The sequence below is a fragment of the Synchiropus splendidus genome, chromosome 2 (assembly GCF_027744825.2).
Source record: "Synchiropus splendidus isolate RoL2022-P1 chromosome 2, RoL_Sspl_1.0, whole genome shotgun sequence".
NCBI classification, from domain to species: Eukaryota; Metazoa; Chordata; class Actinopteri; order Syngnathiformes; family Callionymidae; genus Synchiropus; species Synchiropus splendidus.
The window spans coordinates 38161914-38184330 of NC_071335.1; the positions used below are offsets into that span (position 1 = coordinate 38161914).

A 22417-nucleotide genomic window follows, 5' to 3' on the forward strand; every position below is an offset into this window, starting at 1 on the left:
GCATTGCATGACGACAAACGTGAACAGTGCAGTGTTGCTGAACTAACTCGGCCCTGCTAACAACGCCAGATGCCTCAGGCAGAGTGTGAAACTCTGCAGAGAGAGGATGATAGTCTGAGGGTGATTTTTCGAGAATGATGAATGTCGAGGTCATGAAGAATGAGGGGAAGAACATTGATGTTTAAAGACTAAAAAGTGAACGAAGGTGTACTTAACATGTTCACCACGTGTAGCAGTCTGGACAAGGAGCTGCTGAATAAACACAGAGGGTGCAGTCAAGCTGAAAAACGTTGCAGCAGAACTGTGACAGCAAATGAGAACAAACGACCAAACAAGTGGTAAAGCACTGACAAATAAGAAATGTTAACAACTGAACAATAGAGGAGAAACCCCCATGGAGATTCTTGAGCCGAGAAAAACAGCTGAATTGCAACAGCAGCTTCGATTTCAGTGTCAAATTGAACGAGGAGCGTTTGTTCATTCTTCATGCACGAGAAGGAATAATTGTGGGAGAGAGCGAGTACAATAGAAAAAAAGCAGTGCTATATAAATGACTCAGCCATTCACAAACAGATGTAAAATGGATTTGACCCAATAAATAAACATCAGGAGGATGAAAGGAATGAGCAAAGACAAATTTAAGATGTGTAGCTGCATAAACATTCAGCTTACAGAGCTTTCTGAGAATAGATTCCAATGGAAACCGAGTAAGGTCAGGTGACTTCAAAAGTGAAGCTACAAATGAAGATAAAAAGCGGGGTAAATATTTGTGCTGTTCTTTTACGAACCCAGTCAGATTTCCATGAACACTTTTACCTCAATTCCGCTTTGCTCTTTGTTTGACCTCGCTGTTCCAAACTATCCAACATGGCGACCACTCTTGCTGAGATTTAAGGTTTGGATAATGAATTCCAGTCTATTTACAGTAACTTGCTGGAAGCTCAACTACTGTAGAGTAGTGTGTGCGTGTGTGTGTGTGTGAGAGAGAGAGAGAGCTAGAGAGAGTGGGGTTTTCTGTTTTGTTTCATGAACACCAGCAGTTTTACCAAGAAGACATCATTTCAGCAGCAATAACTACGAACACGAGCAAAAGTGTGGTGCAACATGTGTTACGTGGAGACTGCTCTTGCCTTGTTTATTAGCTTTTGTTATATAAAACACAATATAAGTTCTTGAAATTTCAGTTGGGCATCTTCTCCTGTTTTCAGACGACAGCAGTCAAGGGAAAAGAAAAGCAATAAAACTGACTGCACACTGAGTTGTTTCATTTGAGAATCACTGCTGAACGTAGCAGAGGAACGCGTGGTCATGCAGCCTAAATTGGCAAAAAAAAAACACCATCCAGAGTTCAAGGAGGATCAACACATTCATCATACAGTTCAACGGCAAAAGACACTAATCAATGGTTTCTCTGTTATTAATGTCCTGAGTGCCCTGTTTCAGAGACGATGAGACAGATGAAAAAAAAAAACAACCTTCGAAGCTTTGCGTCAACATGTTTTATTCACAAACCCGGCATCAGAGTCTGGGTCAGTCTGGGTTGAGACCCAACAAAGGCACAGCCAGATGGAGACTTCGTTCCCCGGGATCCGTCCGTAACAGCAAGAACAAAGGTTTCGCACTTTGTTGGCAGCAGAATTCAGACCTTATTCACATTAAATGCATCATCTGAGGTGAAGTTTTATTGGAAAGCATGGGAGCGTGGGGCTTGGAGGTTTAGGCTGAGAATACTGATGGAGCATTTTAATTCTCAAGTTGTCATAATGAGAGGTCTTGAACACAGCACTCCGTCACCAGGTGACTAGGCCTGTCACGATGACAAATCTTGCAGGTTGATTAATCGTCCCACAAATCATTATATTATTGCCAACAACATTTTTTATAATTTCATTATAATGTATCAATAATAACACCAGTACACCTTAAATGTAATTATTTCATTTATTATCAGTGTTTTTTACCAATGTAAACAAACTTTATCTTGATTATCTGTAAAAAATAATGATAACTACAATTTAAAAAATGCATTCATAATCTTTGTCAACAAATTCTGCACCTACTTAATATAAATATATATATATATATAAAATATTTGGTGGGTGTGCATGTTTGATGTGTTGAACAAATTTGACAAACCAGGTCATCCACGCTGTTGGGCTCATGTCGCTCAGTAGGTTTGAAGGCAAAATATTCCCACACCGCAGCTGTGGCTTTTGGCTTTGTAATTATTAATATTATTATTATTGTAATTATTTCCATCTTTTTGCCTTTCCTTTATTTCCACAACTTTATCATGTGTTTCTTCTCCTGAGTCTAGCGACTAAACTGTGACATGTTATGCACTGGGGATTTGTCAAAGGCTGGTGCAGAGTGACTCCTCCTGTCAGTGGGCGAAGCCAGGTTGAACACGCCAAATAACTGTGTGAATGCACTGATCAGTGGAATAAATGGGCTCTGTATACCAGCAACAATCACATCATCTGTCTGCTAATTTTCCTTTATTTACGTCTGAGTCTTTGATAGAATTGGGCCAAGAAGCAGCACCTCACCAACACTAAAACAAGAGGCTGGGAAATACCACACATCAGTGGCAGGAACTTGACAAACCAATTGAACAAATCAACACTTGGTGTCACAACACAAAAAAGGATGTCTCACCACTGAAAGTTAAAATACAATAACTGGACGACAAGAATTAGAAAATGAAGATCTGATGTCAAGCACATTGATTGGCCATCAAACAAGCAAACTGTTTATCTGACTACAAATGCTTATCTTGCATAAATATAAAAAAAAAAAAACATGAACAAGCAGCGCAGGGGACCCCAGCATCTGAAAGTGTTACTGTGGCAACAGCTACTGAGTTTATCTCCGTTAACATTTCTCATTTGACTCACATGTTTGTTTTTATGAAAGGTTATTTTTGTACAAACAGACGTTTACAGCTTGTTTTTTTACGAAGCAAGTTGTTATGTCAGTCATTGACGTGGCACTTCTAGACGGGAATGGGCTGGGCTCAGGGTTGTGGGCTAGGGACGTGGCTTTGGACGCCCTGTTTCAAACGCCTGATGGATGGGGAAGGTCCCTTGTCGGAGTGAGAGACTATGACATAATGTCCTGGAACAAACTGATAGGTTCATGGTGCTGAGGGTGGCATGACAGGCCAGGCATATCAGAGTGAGGGACCAGAATCACATTCAGATCTTCAGTTTCAAGATGGTACTAATGTACCAAACCTGAGTAGATGCAGATGATGTCATCGGAGCATCACCAATCGAATGACTAATGTCACCAAACATTGTCCTCACACCGCTGAAGCCGTCAAATTAATAACTGAACTGCAGCTATGTTGTTACAGCACAGGTGAAGTGTAATATGAATCACACTCAGGAAACTCAGCCACTAACTCACTCTCAGTAAGCACCAGCACGCTCCCACACACCCTCTCGATCTATTATATGGCATTCACCACAGGGATGTGTCATCACAGATGTCTCAAACAAGTGGATGTCGGAAGAAGGACTGTCCGAGAACAGAAAATAACAGTGAAAAAGGTCAGAAACAAAAACAACTGTTCTTCGGACAGCTCTGCTTCACTCTCTCTGTAATGAATGATGTAATGATGCCATTTCAAACAAATAAACAGACAACTCCCAAGGTAACGAAACAAAGTGGTGAAGACTAATTTAAACAGAATCTTCAGTTTATTTGGCGTGACTGACAGAATCAAACTTCATATGTAAATATCAGCAAAAATGAAGGATGAAAAACAAAACAAAAATGTGCTGATTGATCTTGAGGAGGTGTCAAAGTGTCTGTTGAGACGTGTTTAAATTGTTCGGATGAGAGAGCGGAACTTTGATCAGCACATGCTTTTTATCCTGTCCCTCCAGTCGCAAGCCGCACTTCTTAGTCTGGATTTATCCCAGATGTTGGTAGATCAATAGAATATTAATCATATAGAAACTCGTCCATCAACAACTATTTTATTTCAGAAAACCTTCAGGAAACAATGAAGTACCTACATACCAGTTGGAATAAAAAACAGTCACAAAACAACTAGAACAGCTTCTAGTGTTTAATCAACACAACCTGTCTTATGTGTGAGAAACAAGTGTTAATTCACACTGTTTTCACAGCAGTATCTACCACATGGAACTAAAATGGAAACAGAATCACCAAGTCACGATTATGTGAGACTTTATTAAAGTGGCTATGTGTAGTTTGAGAATATGTGCTTTTGGCGGTGGCGCTGGCAAATGGGTGTAATTGCAAACTGTCGTAAAGATGGGTCTTCCCCGTTCCTTTGTTTACAAGGAAAGACTGTGGCAAAACAGAAAAGAAAAGAAAAATGTAATCACAGATGAGGATATACACAGCTTATACTTGCAAAGGCAACTCCAGAAGCATCCATCATTCAACATCAGAGATGGAACTCCGTCATGCACTCAGTGAGGACAGGCAGGATCCAGCAACAGGTGGAAGCATCTGCAAGACCGACGGACCCAAATAAAACTTGATTTCGACTGCATGTTTCAGAATGAATAAAAGGTCCAAGTTTTGACATTTACTGAATTGGTGACAACAAGGCGCTATCTTTTAGCCATGAGGAATAAATCTGTAAGATGCAGCATCATCACAGGTCCACCTCCTTCACATGTCCGGCTGGAATGCACTACTTGAGTCCCGCTAGCAACGGACATCAGTCATTGTGATGTTTCTTACGAGATTCTTCCATGAAAAACATGTTGAAAACCGTCATGTTCCTCTCATCTCACTGATAGATCGTCGAAGCCGGCTCAGGAGGATGGCACTCAACCACCGGGGAAGCAGGGTTCTCAGGAACAGGTGGGGCCAAGCTTGCGGGATAAGTCCAAGAGTTGTAGATACACTGAGCCCAAACATGTGACACGGGCATCATGCTGGTCTGCAGCATCAAGCACTAACTCACAAAACTTGCAGGAACTAGACAAGACAACGTACCAAGCACCTGATGGTGACAAGTCAAAGGCTGAGAAGAAAAAGAGACCAAGCAGGAGAGAACAAGGGGCTTATAGATAGTGGGTGGTGCCTACCTGGGCAGTGAGCCATTCAATCGAAGTCTCAGGCCAAAGCCAGTGCCTCGATGCGGATTGACCAATAGCGTAGGCTGTTAGAAGGCAGAGCACATATGACATAGAACTGTGTGATTTCATAGGTCTATTGTGACAAAGCCCATTATCTTGTCTCAATGTGATGCTGGTGTACCTGTACAAATCTATTTCTTCACCGCATTGTTGTATAAGCCGCAGCATTCAGACCGCGGGAATAAAAGCAGCAGCTCTTGTTTACAAACATTGCGGCCGCGCACGCCAATCTGGGGAAGAAAGTCATATATTGTAAAACAAACTGCAGCACTCCGCCAGTGGAGGCAATTAAGTAGCTCACTATTGTCGGACACCACTGTCTCTTGCACGTTCTTGTACTGCTCTGTGCCTGTCTCATCATTCCTAAGCTGAGTGGCATTGACCTCCCACTTCCAGATAGAAGGGCGACAGTGAGCCTAGCCAGTCATGACTTTCAAGGGGTGTTGGAGTCTATCTTCATTCCTACCCACAAGCCAAGAATTTCATCGTTCCTTCTCTGACAGCACAGGTGCCAACAAACTAGGATATAGCCGGAGGTGCTTCACTCCAGAGGCAGTCCTCACAAACAAATCACCTCCTCACAGTAACTATGTATTGTGGCCAACAATATGACCAATGTGGTCATGCTTTAGCATGAAAATTGCTTTCCCTTATGGTTGGTAGGCAGGAGACGCATCTTGTTTTAGTGCAAACATATTAGCAAGCTGTGAAATTGGCCAATTTCCTGTAGCGTAGCTGCAGTTTATTTAGTGTGATATTGTCAAATGGCCTGCATTTTGGAAGTTTGGCAGCAGGGGGAAAGCTAATGAGACTATAAAATCCGTCTTCAGATTCATTTACATATTTCGTTCTTCTAATTTGGTGAGTCAAATTTGGCGAAAGAACAATTCTAGAGAAAATGATTGATCCGTCTTGTTCATCAAGTTATTGAATGGCTTTGGGAATATGCCTACGGCAGGTAAATGAAATCTAAACAAATCAGTCATTGTGAAACAAACAAACAAGCACAAACACGATAAAAAAATAAACTAGTGTGGCATTAACCTGGAGTGACTGGTGCCTTCTCTGTTCATGGACATATTGTGTATTTTTTGTGTGTTAAACTTCTTTCTGCTATGTTGTGTTGACAAACACCATACAAACAAAATAAAGTCATTCATCATTAGGGCTGTCAAATGATAAAAATTCTAAATGGTGATTAATAAAAGGTTTCAAAACTTTTCCCATCTGTATAAATGTAACGCGAAGGAAGATTTTATCTCCACATGAGTGACCTATAACATTGTCCTGGTGCAAACAATTGTCAACTACAACAACCCAACATAACAGATACTGTCCAAAACATCCTTGAGACTAACCTCAGTTCCAGTGAATAATCAGCATGTTAGCATAACATTACTGAACTTAAAGAACAATGGAACAAAGGATGGAGAACGCGCTCTGAAAGGATGTGCATGTTTGGATTGATGATGAAGTGAGTCTTAGAATGCGTTCATACAAGCCGGCTGTGTTGTTTTTACCTGTGTATTAATGACAAGTACAAAGCGCCGTCCTCTCTTTATTTCATGTCATGGTATAAAATATCAATAATTTTTCAAAAGGTCTAGGCTGAATGAAAATGAGCCCTTTGTAGCTAAGATGGAGATGGAAAGGAGGGACACCCTGTGTCCTGTTTCTTATTGTTTGAACACGAATGCTGCACAGTATCAGAATGAGACAAGCGGCTGTGCACAGCTCCGCCCGTGACAGAGCCAGCAGTGTTTTAGGACCGGCACCACTTCATGCAGACAAAAATGATCCACCATCGCACTTCCTTGTCAAGTGGGATTCAATTCAAGCCACCTCCTCAAATCTGTTCAAACTGGAGGGAGTGGCCCACGGGTTATGGGAGGGTTGCAAACTACTGCGCCAATCCAGGCAGTGTCAGGAAGAGGAAGAAATGGATGGATAAGCAAAGGGAGGATTTGAGGCAATAGCAATTGGAGTGCAGATGAAGGGCAAAGAGGGAGGTTGCTAAGGCAAAGGCAAGTTGTATAAAGAAGGGGATCGCCATGATGGAGAGAGAGAGCTGGTGAGAATGTGTAACAGGTTCGGCTGATCAAGGACAAGGATGGAAATGTGTCGTCAAGTGAAGACTCATGAGTACAAACAAGGGAAGAGAATGAGACAGACTGGAGAGCGTTGCTGAAGTAGTTCAGGGGATTAGCAAGGTGGAGGTGAGGGCAACTCTGACTGTTTCAGCAGGGAACGTCTGACAAGTGTTCTGTTATCGAGAACAAATGGGATGCTCAGAACTGCAGCGACTTTAGAAGGATTGACTTGATGAGTCACAGTAAGACGACGTGAGAAAGATTTGCTGAGGCCGGGTTTAGAGGAAAGGTCAGCACCAGAGAGCAGCGGTACGGTTTCACGGAGAGAAAGAGCACTGCAGATACATCATTAATCACAGTTTGTTCAGCCAACTATAATGAAAGATTCATTTAGAGTTTGTTGTGGGTGCTTTGTTCATGCTGTGCTTGTTCATCAAGGCATATACAACAATTAATGCAGTTATATGTAGCGTTACATAGGATTTTGCCAAGATTATTTGTTCTTCATGTTAACTGTTTGAGATTGAAGAGTCATAAATCTTAACACCATGAGACCACTGAACTGCTATTGCTACTAAAGAGCTGCAGAAATGGAAATATTCCTGCTGGAATAATATATCATTCATTGTCTGCGCTGTTCTTTGTTGTGTTGTCAAGTATAGGGAAGATATTTTTGTAATACTAAGATAGGTGTCAATGTCCGGTAGTCATGTTATTGGATTTACATTAAAAGTGTAGCTATAGCCGAGAAAATGCATGAGAGGTGACGTTAATGAACTGGGTAGCAATTTAGTCAGTGGCGGCTGGTCAGTAGGGGGCGCCGCGATTGCTGCCCCACCACTCACCAAAATAAGTTGAAGACATTAGAAAATGAATGAATATGTTTAAAAGTGAAAATGATATTCTTGACAATGTGTTCATACTTTTAGAGGAGCAAAATAATATGTAGAAAATAAGGTCTGTTCATCAGTTTGTTGTAACATTGGCGAGTCGTGGGAGTTGGAGATGAAAGAAAAACATCCCATAGACATCTTAGTTGAAATGCTAAGTAATGCGAGTACCCTCTTATGAAGTCACAGATCATAGTTCTGGACATTACATTTTCTGAAATCTGAAAATGAATATGTTTAATGTTCACACAACATTTTAAAATCTACTTATTTTGACAAAAAGTTGTTCCCAACACCAATAATAATATGAATTCAGTGTAATATGAAACTGCATGGGCCACACAGTGGTCTAGTGCTCAACACTTTGGCTTTGCAGCAAGAAGGTTGCGGATTCGATTTCGAGGTTTGACCAGTGGCTTTTCTGCATGGAGTTTGCATGTTAGGTGTGTGCGCGCAATGGACTAGCGACCCGTTCCTGGTGTATTCCTGCCTCCCGCCCAGTGACCACTGGGATAGGCTCCTGCAACCCTCAACACGACTACTTGGTGCTTAACTGACTATGTATGTATGACACTGTGTAAGAATGAATGAGCATGTTTTAGCTGCTGTTTGAGTCAAACTGTATTGAGATGTATTGACTCAGCGCCCCTTAGAACTTATTTTCACCAGCAGCCACTGCATTTAGTGTGTAACATCTCTCAAACCTCATGCATTAATAATGTGTATTGTCGCTACAACAGACACAGCGAGTGTCAACAATATAAATCTCTTCTTCGATGAGTGTAGAGATATGGACTACATTGACATTAGCTGTGCTAACGCCAGTGGCAGCATCACGCAGGCTTTGATTCAGAGCTTGTTTATTCAAACCTTCTAGTCAAAACTGTGGTGAACACACCAACGTGTCAAGTAGTTGTGACAAGGTGATGTTTGGAAGTCTTGTGGTGCGAGATGAAAAGTTGAACAGGCGATGGTAGTTTAACAGATGGACTTCAACAAACAAACAGGGCAGAGAGCCAGTGACGGTGTTGTCAACACACTTGGCCTACTGTATATTTTCCACTGTGACGTCACCCTTTCAAGCCCGGAAACGTGAAGCAGTTATATGTTCTTTGAACTGCGTGGCGCATCGGAGCTGATGGCAATATAGCACTCAGCTCTAGATAGGAGAACTATTGCTCACTCACTTTGTCATGCTATTAATGTTCATGCACTTTAACTTGTCCAGCTGTACATTGCTTATATTTACAAGACTGGAAGCAGTGAGGCACGATTGTTTCTTTGAGCTCAATTTTCTTTGTACATTGTACATTAAATGCATCATCACGTGCTGTTTTCCTTTTTAAGGGTGTTGTTTCTGTTTCAGTCACATATATAGGGATATATCGCTGATTAAATGTCTTGCAATGTATGGTGATATTATTAATGTATCTTGATTTTATCGTTATCATGTGCCAAATATCACCATGGTATCAAATTGTGAGTTACCCATATCGTCCCACCCCAAAATGAAACACTTGGCCGTTCAAATAGCAAATGACATGTAGCACAAAAGGAGCACCATCCCACTGTGGTTCAATTGAAATGCCAACATATCAACATATAAAGTTGCTGTCTACTTTCAGCATCAGCATAGGGAACTAAAGTCTACCTCCCAACGTCAATATATTACACCATGGGAGTGAGGATGTGTTGGATATACATCAGGAATTTCAGTGATTTGTCGGTGTTGCATCACCACCAGGTTGTTTTCTGAAAATCACCCACAAGTTAGGTTTCCACAGTCACTCAGCCACAGGGGCTGAAGAGCGAGTTCCATTTGTGGAAAAGTCACACTGGATACAAGTGTATAAATGCTGGTCATATCTATTTTAACAACAACTGGAACTATGTACTGAACATTCCATGTATAGCTGCATCTGCACCTTGGGTTAAAGCCCATGTTTCCAAGGTAAAGCTTACATGCCTTCCATTGGTTCTATTACACAGTGTTTCCAAAGCATCTGACATTGAGCAGAGAGAGTGCTTTCAATGGGCTACACAGCGATGAGAATGTTGGATGAAGAATGTCAGACATGGAGGTATGAGGTTCATGGATGCTGTAAACATTCCATTCACAGACGGTATTCTTATCTGTTTGACGATTTTGAGGGTACATTCCCTTTTGGACAGCAGGTTTCAGGGACCAACTAGAATTTTGGAGGCTCTGTGTAAACCTAGAAATCCAAATCTTTAAGTTGTTGAAGTTGAAAACATGACCACAATTAAGTACGGTCTTCATAAACACTGTCATGGCTAAAGGAGCATATCAAGATAATGGACAACATTTACATCTGAATGACAACTCAAGTGCAGTTTGTCAGATTGCAGATTTGGAAATAAAGCTGGGATATCCTCTCAGTCCTGCTGACTCAACGCTAAGCCACCCTCTCTGTGCTGCTGTCTCTGTTAGGGGAATGATCAAAGGGTTGAGCATGCCCAGAGGATTCACTGCATCAGGCGTCTTCTCAGCAGAAGAGCTCGAGCATCCCATTAAGGTTCACAGTGGAGATTCAACTGAGCGCGCTTAGCAAACCCAACCTACCTGTGTACATCACATTATGATATTTAGTACTGCCAGCTCATTTGAATGTTTCAAAGTAGCAGAGAAGGAGATTTCATACATCTGCACCTTTGATCAGTGACAAGCAACTGAGGCCAGAGCAGTACTACCTGCTCTATCACATCAGGATGCCAGCATCAGTTGGAGTAGGTACAGTTTTTTATATACCCATTTTGTTTTATTTTTATCATTTAACTTTTTTATGACTCTTTCATAGTGAATAAAAGACAAAACAAAAACACTTAACACATAAAACAGGGTTCTTTATAACAGCAACTTTCTTTTCCAAAGAAAATTTGTTTGAATGTTGTACACTCACACAGTCAAATATATGTATATGTACATATATATGTATATATACATCCTTGTTCTCCTTATACATCTCCTTGTTATAGAGGCTTGACAAAGATGTGAAAACATGTTCAACAGCATCCTCACTGGGGTAACACGCTGTGCAATGTGGACCAGCCATTGTTTGTGATGTATGAGTTTAATTTCACAGCCTTCATCTTAACATACAGTCTCCTCCACACTCAAGCTAATAAGGCACCCAGGACAAATTTAGAAAAAGCTCATGCAAAATTATAACCTGCAGAATTGATCCACCACTTTATTAATGTGCCTAATTTAAACAACAAACCTGATGAAGATAATTGGCCTCTTGCCAGTGTAGTTTACTTCATGGCTATGACAGCGATGTCGCTCTGAAAATACAGGGTGTGGTGCTTCAGCACCAGAGACCAGCAACAACTAGTCATTGTTTAGTTTGTGTAGAACAAGAAAGGCTCCCAGAGAGCAGATGCCTCCGCAAAGATGTTCATTTCCAGTGACGTGATTTTTAAAATTGTTTTTCTCAATATAATTTGCAATATAATTTGACTGCAACAAGATGAATTGGACAGCAGGCGGGTTATGGTGCACCAACAAAACACGCAGAAGCCACACAGCACCCAGACAGAGAAAAGCTGGGAAACATTTGTGAATTCTGAGGAAACTACAGAAAGCCATGCTATCGCTTGAAAGTTAGCTTATTTATTACCCCTATTATTACTACCTCTAAAAAAAAAAAAAAAAAAGAAAGTAACCTGCTCCCCGCCTTGACTATATTCTCCCCCCAAAAAACTGTTCACATGCATGGCAAAAGATCATGATCGTATTGTAAGCAGTAACAGAAATTCTGAGAAAAAAAGTCTGAATTCCATTGCTCCAGAAACAAGCTTCTTTTATACCTTCGTATACAGTACATACGTCAATAAACACTATAAATATTCAATCTTCAGCGGAAAAGCTACAAGCCCCAGGTCAACTACGGCAGGTGGGTGGGTTACCACTTGGTGCCGCTGCCAAGTAACAACACTGTCTACCATGACTGGTTTTGTCTTCACTATACAGATGTGCAGATAGTTTCAAGCAGATATGTCAGGAGAAACACAATCTTCACTGTGTTCTGCAGCTTTTCATTACAATGCAGTTGTAGAGACCGGAACTTGCAGAGTAAACAGGACACACTGGTCCCAAACTCACGTCGTCCCACACACAGTCACAGTCGGAGCAAACGAAAACGCACCTTCAAGTTAACTTAAACCTGATGGACCTCTAACTGGACCACACACCTTCACGGCAAAATGATGGAGTGTTTCTACACTGACTGAGCTAACAGCCAACACGACATCTCACTTCAAACCTTTATTTACACTCCTAGAGCAGCATACGTTTACCTTGTTTTGTTTAATAGCTGGCTTAAAACTAAATGAATTACTATACAAATGAGCTCCAAAATGTAAACACACAACCAATAATTACACTTATGATGCAAGCTGTCTGAGATAATGAATGTGAACGATTTGTCTGGAAACTTCCCCAAACTAGAATAAAATTATGGAAAAGAAGGTAAATTAGAGTGCAAATAAAGTCGGTTCTCCTTGCTCTAACAGTCTGTGGTAGAACTCTGTCAGGATGTCGACATTAGTAGAGGCGTTGAAAACTCCAAGAACACTAAACAGTAATATGCTCTTAATATGGTAATATGGTCAGTGGTTGCACTGAGCAGAAACTTGCAAAGTAGTCTGAAGAAAAAATGCAATATCGTGATTTTTTTAAGAACAAAAGAATCCTACAGAACCTCTACAGCTCATGTGGTGATCGTAGGTCTGATTCAATGCGTGGCCTTGAGCTTAACTCCCATTGACCTCTCATTCACCAGATTGCAGACAGGAGTGAAGCAATAAGTAAAGAGCAACATCATAGTAAAGCCTGTAACATTTGGAGCATATGCATAAGAGAGGAAAGCAGGGAATGCAGGACATGTTCCATTTGAAGACAGATGGACAGAAGGATGACACTGGCTTCTGTTTGAGGACCTCAGAGGTGAAAGAAAACTTGGATTACGGCACTCACGTCATTCCTTCAGTCGTGTATCGGCATCAGGAAAGTGTTGACGAAGATATTCTCTGGAGCGAATGTCAGCCTTAGACAAAAGACACAATTAATTCCATGTCAGGATGAGTGCAGAGAAAAGACACTTGACAAAATGCCTGTAGTTGGTGTCAAAGAAGCTCCAGACAGACGCAAGAATACCAAGGAAGTCAGTGTTCAAGGCACTCATCTCATTTTGTTGCCTAAAGCAGGGATTGACTCATTAAAAATAAACAATACTCAATAGACATAAACTGATATTAGGCAAATCAAGTTTGTTGATTGTTGCTAAACCTGCCATAAAGTAAAATAGCAGCAAATTATGGAAGGTAGAAGCTAATTCACTTTACCAGATTCAAATATTGTACACATTCAGAGATTTAAACTTATAATATAAATGATATAAACTTATAAATATGAATTAACAGGTGACGTTTGGACGAACTTGACATTAGGGCCAAGACTTTAAGAAATAAATCCCAAATAACTTATTAACCGAAATAAAGAACTGAATAAAGAATAAAGAAAGAATAAAAAAAGAGATTATTGCATACAAACTTTCTTTCCCAGAGAACATTTTTCAGCCCATTACAGCCCATTTTTCAACCAAAACATCCTCGATCAAAGAGACCAAATGAGAGTGTGCTGATCAATGGAAAATGTATGTTTAAAAAAAAAACAAAAAAAAAACAAAACTGCAGGATAGAAGCACTCTGCACTTTATGTAGCAAAGAGTCAGCTCTGCACTGGAAAACTTTAAGCTGATGTGTACTTATTACACTTGAATTTGATGAGTATCATCAAACATAAAAACATGATTAACCATGAGTGGTTAATTATAAAATCTCTCATTATTTTAACTTTTTTTTCTTAGTCGAGTCCCACCTGTATTTGAAATTGCACCTTATTTGTTCATCTTGTGGTCTGCTCAAAGCCCCATGTAGTCCGTGATGGAGGTGGACGCTTGAATGATAGCATTCAGCGACACGCCAATTTGCAATTGAGGGGTGTTACTGACTACTACAAGATACTACTGCTAGTTACTGGTCTATTTTCCACCTTTCAATCGCAGTCTCTGACAAATACACAATTATTTTTCTCTTCTCAATCTGGACAGTTGCTTTTGGAAAAACATTCTTCAACCACGGCAAGTCTGTGTGTCAACCAGAGTGAGTCTTCAGATGCTGAGCTATAACAATAGGCTTTTAGATCTGTGCAACAAGCTCAACAGGAACAGAGAAACCCACATCAATGGTTACCATCAGTCAACAGGCAAATATGTTCTGTCAAACAAAAAATGAGTTCACTGCGATTGCTAACCAATAATATCCAAAACACATGACACAAGTTTAGCTAAGATCAACAAGAAACACTGAGCAAACATACATCATGTGTTGATAGCTGATCTGATCCAACTCAGATGACTGCATCTAAGCACGGATCTGGATAGACAGACAGAAAATTTACCAAATAGCTCAGTAGCTACTAATGTCATCATTGAAAGTCTCATGTATCCAAAATACATTTTAAGCTACAACCATGAGCTACCGTCCTCAGACTCCACATGGCTTTGTTTTGGTGTCCAGTATCATGAGCAGCGGAAGTAAGACGATAGAGCTGGGCTGGTCGTTTTTGCATGCAGGCCATATCTGCCGCCGTGTTTTTTGCCTGCATCATGTCACAGACATTCAGTACAATACTGTTTCTATTAAAATGCACAAAACTATATGCAGTATGGGTCATGTTGACATCACGGCCATGGAAAAACAAAGGTATTTTGAAGATGGTCGAGGATAATATGTAATCCTTGTTTAGTGTTTATGGCAACGAAACCACACTCTGTATCATTTGTTTAAGTAAGGTCCTTTATTCTATATGTTCTACACATGGTCTGTGCCACACTGTCTTGTGTGCTCTGGATTTTGGGCCGCCACAAAAATAGGTGCTAAGTAAAACACATACAATATCAAACACCACTGAGCTGAAGTGAAATCTGACAGTGGTTGGCTTACAAACCCCGGGCTTGACTTGCTGCAGTCAGTGCACGAAAACAAACATAAATTGACTCATTGACCAAACAGGAAGAAAACAGATGTGAAAGGGACAGACAAGCACATTTCATCAATTATTCAGGGTAATGTACAGCTTTGTCAGAAACAGTGAGAGGCAGTGTGACAGTCGTCCCACCAGAATGCTAATGTGGGTCAATGGGATGTCAAGTCGACCTGCATCATTCATGTACTCTGAGTGTTTTCCGCTGGCTGAGGTCAGCACTCAAGCTACAGGAGGAAGTGTTCAGAGGAGGAAGTGTTTGCTGGGTTAACTGTTGAAAGCACTTCAGTTCAATCACCAAGTTGCTTAAATGCTTCAGAATTTGGGACTATTACTAATTTGTGCTGTTTTCTCTGCAGTAGCGCGGCACAACAGATTCCCCTCCCTCTAGAGTTAAAGCTTTGATCCCCAGAAGCTGTTCCAGTTCATGAACTTGCCCTCTGTGATCACAGCCGCTTCACACAGTCGTTTGATGTTTGTCTTGAGCATTTAGGAGATGCACAGTGAAAGTCAACAAATAATGCCTGGAACATTTACCAGTGGAGTGAAGATCTTCCATACCAGACTTGAACCCCATTGAGTTACAGCTGCTGCAGATGACCATGTGAGCAGCATGACCAGGCAGTGTCAATGAAACGTTCCAGTGAGAGGTGTTTATTGACAGTATCTTCTGATTCACGCTGAAGTCATACCAACAGGCAGCTTGATTGTGCATGGTCTGGGAACGTAAAGTAAGTAAAAGCTGGGGCAGTGGTGTCATGTTTGTTCAGGGAACATGTGCTTAAAAAATATCATTTAAAACAATTGTTATAATTGGTATTATTAAGTAGTATATTAAGTATCAGGACACAATATCAAGCACTCAAATGGCAGTATTAGTACTTGTACTCGGTCAGCAAAAAAATGGTATCGGGATATTCCTAGAAAGAAATATTGAGAACATATTTTGTGTCCATCATCATACTGGTTGCTGAATTGTTTAGTCACTGCACTTTGTGGAAGAGAAGAGAGTTGCGATGGAAGCTGTGTGCCAATGCGACTACAGACTCCTCCCTCACCCACCCTACTCAGACCTTGCCCCCCGTGACTTACACCTCTTCCACAGGTTGAAAAAACACCTTCGGGGCTCGCGCTGTGGGGATGATGCTGAGCAGCTGACTGCTGCTGCGGAGGGTCAGCGGTGCACACCGCTCTTGTTAGTTCTCAGAAAATCACAGGTTTTTATCATTCATAATCATTCACATCATTCAGTGTGTAGTGTACATTATCTACCATTTCTGAAAAATAAATAAATAAAGATATAGCACGGCCTTCAGTAAACAGCCAGGGTTTTGAAAAAAGCAAGAAAGACCATCTTTAGAAAGAGTCCAGAAGATGGAGTGGAGAAGGTATCGATTTCAGCTGTAAGCTGAAATTAATGTCCAACCATTTGGAGCTTTGACTGCGGTTTCTTTCTTAAAAAAACAAAAACTAAGAACAACAATTCCAGTGTTTTCACCACATCATCCGACTTTTAGATCATTCACAACTGATTTGCAGCAATAAAAAGATTTAATAATAGTTCTTAGGAGAAACTATGAGATGACAAAGTTTAAAAGGCCACCAACCACAATGATGTCATCTTTCACACGGTGTTACTTGAAAAGAGAAATAGTAAAACAAACACTTTTTTTTTTTTAATTTTTTTTTCCTCAAACATAATGTGATTCTTTTTCAGATGAACCACTAGGAACATTACAATTACAGCTTAATTCCTGCATAAAGCATGGCATGAATATTTTACTGCACCCTATAGTGAACTTGCTGCAGGCACCATTTGATTTACATGGAGTTGCAATCCAGAGCCTTTCACCCTGGCTCACTCAATATTGCGGGAACACAAGAATTCAGCCACCAGCTGTTTTTACAGCAGTAAATGAGGATTTCTTTTCAAGCCGGGTACGTACAATTATACGACGTTATAGTCTGACCAATGACAGGTAATATCTGCAGATATCACTGCAGGGGCCTAATTCACTGTAGAAGATGATGCACAATAAGGACAACCTAATAACCACACACTCATCACAGTACATGGTCTAATCATCTGAAAAGAATACAGAACAAGAATAATACATTATTTGGTATGGAAAGAAAAAAGTCACAAGGACAACATACACAAGGCACCAGTTGACGTTCGGAAGCTCTCTTCAGTAACAGTTGCCCAAGTCCAGTATAAGAGCGAGGTTGTTCACGTGGCTTGTAGTTTGTGACCACCTCGAGGCTTCTCCACACTGCAGCCAAGTCATTGGCAGAGAACTGCAGCCTAAGTTTATCTGAGTAAAGGGCCTTAGCTTTCTTCAGCTCCCTCCAAGATCTTTGTAGCAGTTCCTGGCCCCACTCTTGCCAGCTGCCTCTTTCTCTCCTCTAATCTGGCTGAGTTTCGCGGTGAACCAATGTCTTTCATTTGCATAACTCACCTTGGTGAGTTCTTGGTGTGCACTCTTCACAGTTTCTGCATACTCATCCATATTATTGGCAGCAGCCCTGAACACCTCCCAGTCGGCGGTCCATACAAGTCTGCAGCTTCTCTAGAGCTTCACATGTCCAGATCTTCATGCAACTAAAGCGCTGAGGGTTAAGTCTCTTGCTCAGCGACACAACAAATCGATCTCGCAGTCACAGGCATCTGATCTACAGTATGTCGGTTGGCTGTACAGTATGGTAGTTTGAGAGACGTTAAATAGCAATTGACAGGTTGTTTCACGCAGAACGAAAGGTGTGAAATCCCATGCCTAACCCCTACCTCTGTCTTGTCTTTACAAGACGCACCGCCCACAGCGGCAGAAGGCAGGACATGTGCTTCAACTGAAAGTCTAATGCCTCAACATGCAATGTGGCAGGCTACCTTTGGCGTCAGCGTACACCATGGCAGTGAGGATGGGTGCAAGTGAGTGTAATCCATCTTCCACACAAACAAAAGTGATGCAAGATGGAACCTGCTCAGTGTCCAGCTCTGAAACTTGTCAGCTGGAATGTGTTTAATATCATTGAATATCAAATGAGCTTCAATTATGTAAAACAGCATGTGGGGGGGGGAGTAAATGTCCTTCTGACACTGGAACCTCCCCAATATTGAACATATTTAACGATCAACGGTTGTCAACATCTGGTTCACGCAGCTGGGGGTAGTGAGAAGAGGAAAGAGGATGCACTCGAGGTGAGGGGGAGTGCTGTGCCTCCCCTCCTGAAGAAAAAAATGACAGAAATCATCCTCCCAGTGAAACTGCCATCCATCCTTTCGATACCTCCTCTTTCTAATGTGGGAGTCTATAAGCTAAAATAAGGAATCAACACAAGTGGATGTCTTTTACCGCTCTAACTTGCTGCATGGCAAACAGTAGCGACAATTATTCACATGCAATACAGCAATACACAAGGCTCAATAACACTGCACACATGCCCTACTAGGAACACAAGTGACAGGCAGGCTCATGCACAGATATTAGTTGGGCTGGTGCTCAAGCAAAAAAAATTGCATTCTTCAAAAACATGTTAGTACTGTTGCTGTCACTTCATCCATTTCAACAAATATTTATCATCCTTGTGCAATATTTAGAGCCAATTTGTATGCAATGTGTGGTCAACTTGTATCGTCGTGAAGCATTAGGTTGATCATTTTTAGAATCTAAACATGAAGAAAAAAATGGGGCAATTTAATCATGAAAGGAAAGAGAGGGGAAATGGGCTTCTGTGTTCCATCATGTCAGGAATGTTGTCCCCTCTATTTTTTTTATGGTGTAAAAAATGATTTCAAATGCAATGAAATCTAGGAATTTCAGCATGGTAACCACAGAGCATGAGGCATGCCAGACATCGCTTGTCATTAGTGGCGAGACTCATCTTGGCATCTTCTCATGGTTTTACATGGTGGATGTCATCCAGCCCTTCACAGACTTTTGCATCCAGTGGGAAGCCATAACATTTTCCTCCCAGCCTACTGTGCTCCAGCGTTGTCAGACAGACGTGGTGTGATGTGCCAGAATGACGGCAGAGCAAGGTGGAGACTTCCATCAAAGTCTTTACTAAATCTCCAATGAACATGGCAATAAACAGCCGTCTGGATCAGACACGCAAGTGTGATTGCAGGTCACATTTTGATTAAAAAAAAAAAAAAAAACGCGCATTGTTTGCTCTACTTCATTAATGAGATTCTGTGTGCGACAGCAGCGATAAATGATCCGACTGAGTGAACAGCACAAAAGATTAATACAGGGACAACAAGTGATTGAATGCCCTGATTAAAGAAAAGTCTTTGAGCGGCTCCTCAAAACTGTGGCTACGCTGTTTGGCACACCTGCCAACTAAAAGGTGAACAGATGTGAGCGCTGGCATTACTGCAGGTTCTTTTAGAGCAGTCAGGACACACACACAGACACATGGCTAGGTTTCAGAGGCCTGGCTTCAGACCAGTGGCCCGGGGCAGGACTTTATCCTTCAGCCCACAAAGCCTCTAAAGCCCCGCAGCTATGTGAGTGCACTCCCTTCTATCCTTTACTGTTGCTCTCCACTCTTATCCAAATCATTTTCATAATCCCACTCCCCTCCCTCCTGGAACCCTTGGTCTCATTCGTTGATTTTGTCCCCAACCAAATCCATTTTATCACCATCATCATTAATGGTACTTTACACTCTTTTTCCTCAGTGGTCTCAAAATCTCTCTCCTGGCCGCCCAAACTCAGCCCCTTTCCCCAATAAACCCATGGCTGCTCTTTGAGAACAGCTTTCTCCTCCCCAGTGGAGGTCCACAGTCCAGCAGCTGCCGCAGCAGAATGTCAGACAGACATATATTAACATTTAGACAGCCCAGGACCCGCAGGATAATGCCACTTCAAATCAGTTACTTCCATTCTGCACATTTAGAAAAGTTCCACAGGCTGACTGGTACAGCTGGCCGGTCTTCACAGACACTATGTGGTCACAGTCACTAGTTTTTCTTTTACCCCCTTTGTCTTACAGCTTCTTTTTCCTGCTGATCTTATTTAATTCTCAGTTTTTGCCAATGGTCATCTCGTCCCTACCACTGACAAATCCTGTAAGTCATTGTAACCTTGGTTGTTTTCAGTAGTATAGAAATCCAAGATGCTTAGGATCAGCGCTTCACCGGAGAGATCAAAGGAAATGAAGAAAAGCAAAAGCACAGCTGATCCCATGAACCATCTTGTGTAAAAGAAACTAGGGATGCTCCGATCGATCGGTCACCGGTCATGATCAGCCGATTTCAGTGTGATCAGTGCATGCAGATCGCCACACTGCTGATCACAAGAACCGATCACCTGTGACAGCCGGCGCTCGGACGAAGCCCCGCTGGTTGTTACGCGTCCGCTCCTCCTCCCGGTGGAGCTTCTTTCAATCAGTCATGTAATGTTTGCATCCTGCAGCACATGCACGGGAAAATGCTGCGCAGGGAAGGGCCTTCAAATTAAACACGCCATTTAAAGCGGCAGCACTTGACGTAGCACGGAGAGTTTTCAGGGCTAATGAAAGTGTGACCTCTGGTTCCTAGCGCTAGCAGCAGGCTGTACCGCCAGTCCGAGCATGACATTCAGAATGATAAGAAATAATTATTCATTTCACTGAGCTAGATCACCAGCCTTTGTCAGGTGTTTACGCAGAGAAGGAGACGAAAACAACCGGATCCATCACCGTTTTGGAGTCAAGTGCAGCGTTCCACCTGAATCTGAAACTTATGAGAACATCCGAAGTGGAACTTTCATAAATGTGTGCTCTCTGTCTCGGACAGCACAGTCTCTAGAGATTCACCTGCAACTTCTCACATCAAATGAAATGTTTTTCGGTTTCGGCTTTTGACAGGATAATTGCAGCATTCAGCAAGGTTTTTTTTTATTTTTGCCACCTTGAAGAGGTATGTAAAATGTGTCTGAATTAAAATGACTTAAAGTTCATTTTTTCACATCATGTACACAGAAGGGCTCATCATTTTGATGACCAAGTCATTGTCATCCCATGTGATCGGTATCGGTGAGCGGTGGTGATCGGCACTCTGGCTGATCGATATCAGTGACCGGCAGCAAAAATCCTGATCGGACCATCCCCAAAAGAAACATATTCGTCCTGATCAGCTCAAGCATGTACTCCAAGTAGCTTGATCTACGGTGGCCAGAAGTGGACATAAAGTCGCCCTAAAACAGGAGTCAAGAGAAAGGAAAACATTTATAGAAGTTAAAAAAGTTATATTTCACATATATTTAACATGTCGCAGATGCTTTCAAACGGTCTGAAATCCAGTATAAGTTTCATCCCCAGTGTTATCCCAACACATTCACCCTCTCCACGGCGTCATACATTGATCGCCTTTTACTCCCCATGGTTGGGGTCAGGGTTAGCCATGGGAAAGTGCTACATTCATTCTAAGTTTAATAACATGTCAATTGCTATTTTAAAGCCTGTCAAATGGCTGCGCATTTTAGTTATTATTCAGTGAAAAGGGCTTCAGCACGTCTCCGGGCCTTGTGCATCCCTGCATCCCTGCATCCCTGCGCGTGCTGCTTTGTGCTGCTCCGACAAGATGCTTGATCAATTGCTTGACTACTAACTACTAACCGATGTGCTATTAATACGAATATGTGTATTCTAACCCAGTGATACCCCATTGGTTTGAGGGTGAAAATAAGGCCTCACAGTTTCAACAAAATACATGAAATAATGAAGGATTAGAACGTGATGACCATCAGCAAAGTAGGCAGATTGTATGCACGGCCTTCACCACGAGGGCTGCAACTGACCATTGTTTTCGTTTTTGGACTAATCTGTTTATCATTGTTTCGATTAGTCGGATAATTGTGATTATGAACCCTTTTTGAATTTCTGTTTAACCTAAAGTTGCTTCAATCATCTCACTGTGCTTCTCTGAAGCCATTCATTTCTTGACGTACAAGTACAAGTACAAGTACAAGACAAGTACATTAAAATAATGACACCTAATCCAGGAACATGTATTAACCCTGTAAAGCATGAACTGAGGTCTTTATTGGTCCATAAGAACAATTTAAAATCATCAACGTTCATATATGTATCTCATATAACATATCTGAGCGACATGCTCAAAAGGTCTGAATAATAATCTAAAACGATGCGTTCAGTGTCGCTCCCTGGCTCGGTTCTGGTTATTATTATCGGTGCAGCACACCACCGCAGATGTGACGTGTGTGACATCATTCAAAAGAAAGCAAGCTCCTCTTG

The 22417-nt window shown here is 41.5% G+C and overlaps 1 protein-coding gene across 3 annotated transcripts in view; it reads right to left on the minus strand.

Moving 5' to 3' along the window:
• Positions 1–22417, minus strand: part of LOC128755024 (endonuclease V-like) — a 76351-nt gene that overhangs the window by 28431 nt on the left and 25503 nt on the right. For 2 of the 3 annotated variants that reach the window (XM_053858164.1, XM_053858162.1), the window contains one exon: positions 13106–13175. The exons of the other annotated variant lie outside the window; for it this stretch is intronic. In XM_053858164.1, the coding sequence (XP_053714139.1) occupies positions 13107–13175 (69 nt within the window). In that variant the 3' untranslated portion in view covers position 13106. The remainder of the gene's footprint in view (positions 1–13105; positions 13176–22417) is intronic. 3 annotated transcript variants of the gene reach the window in all.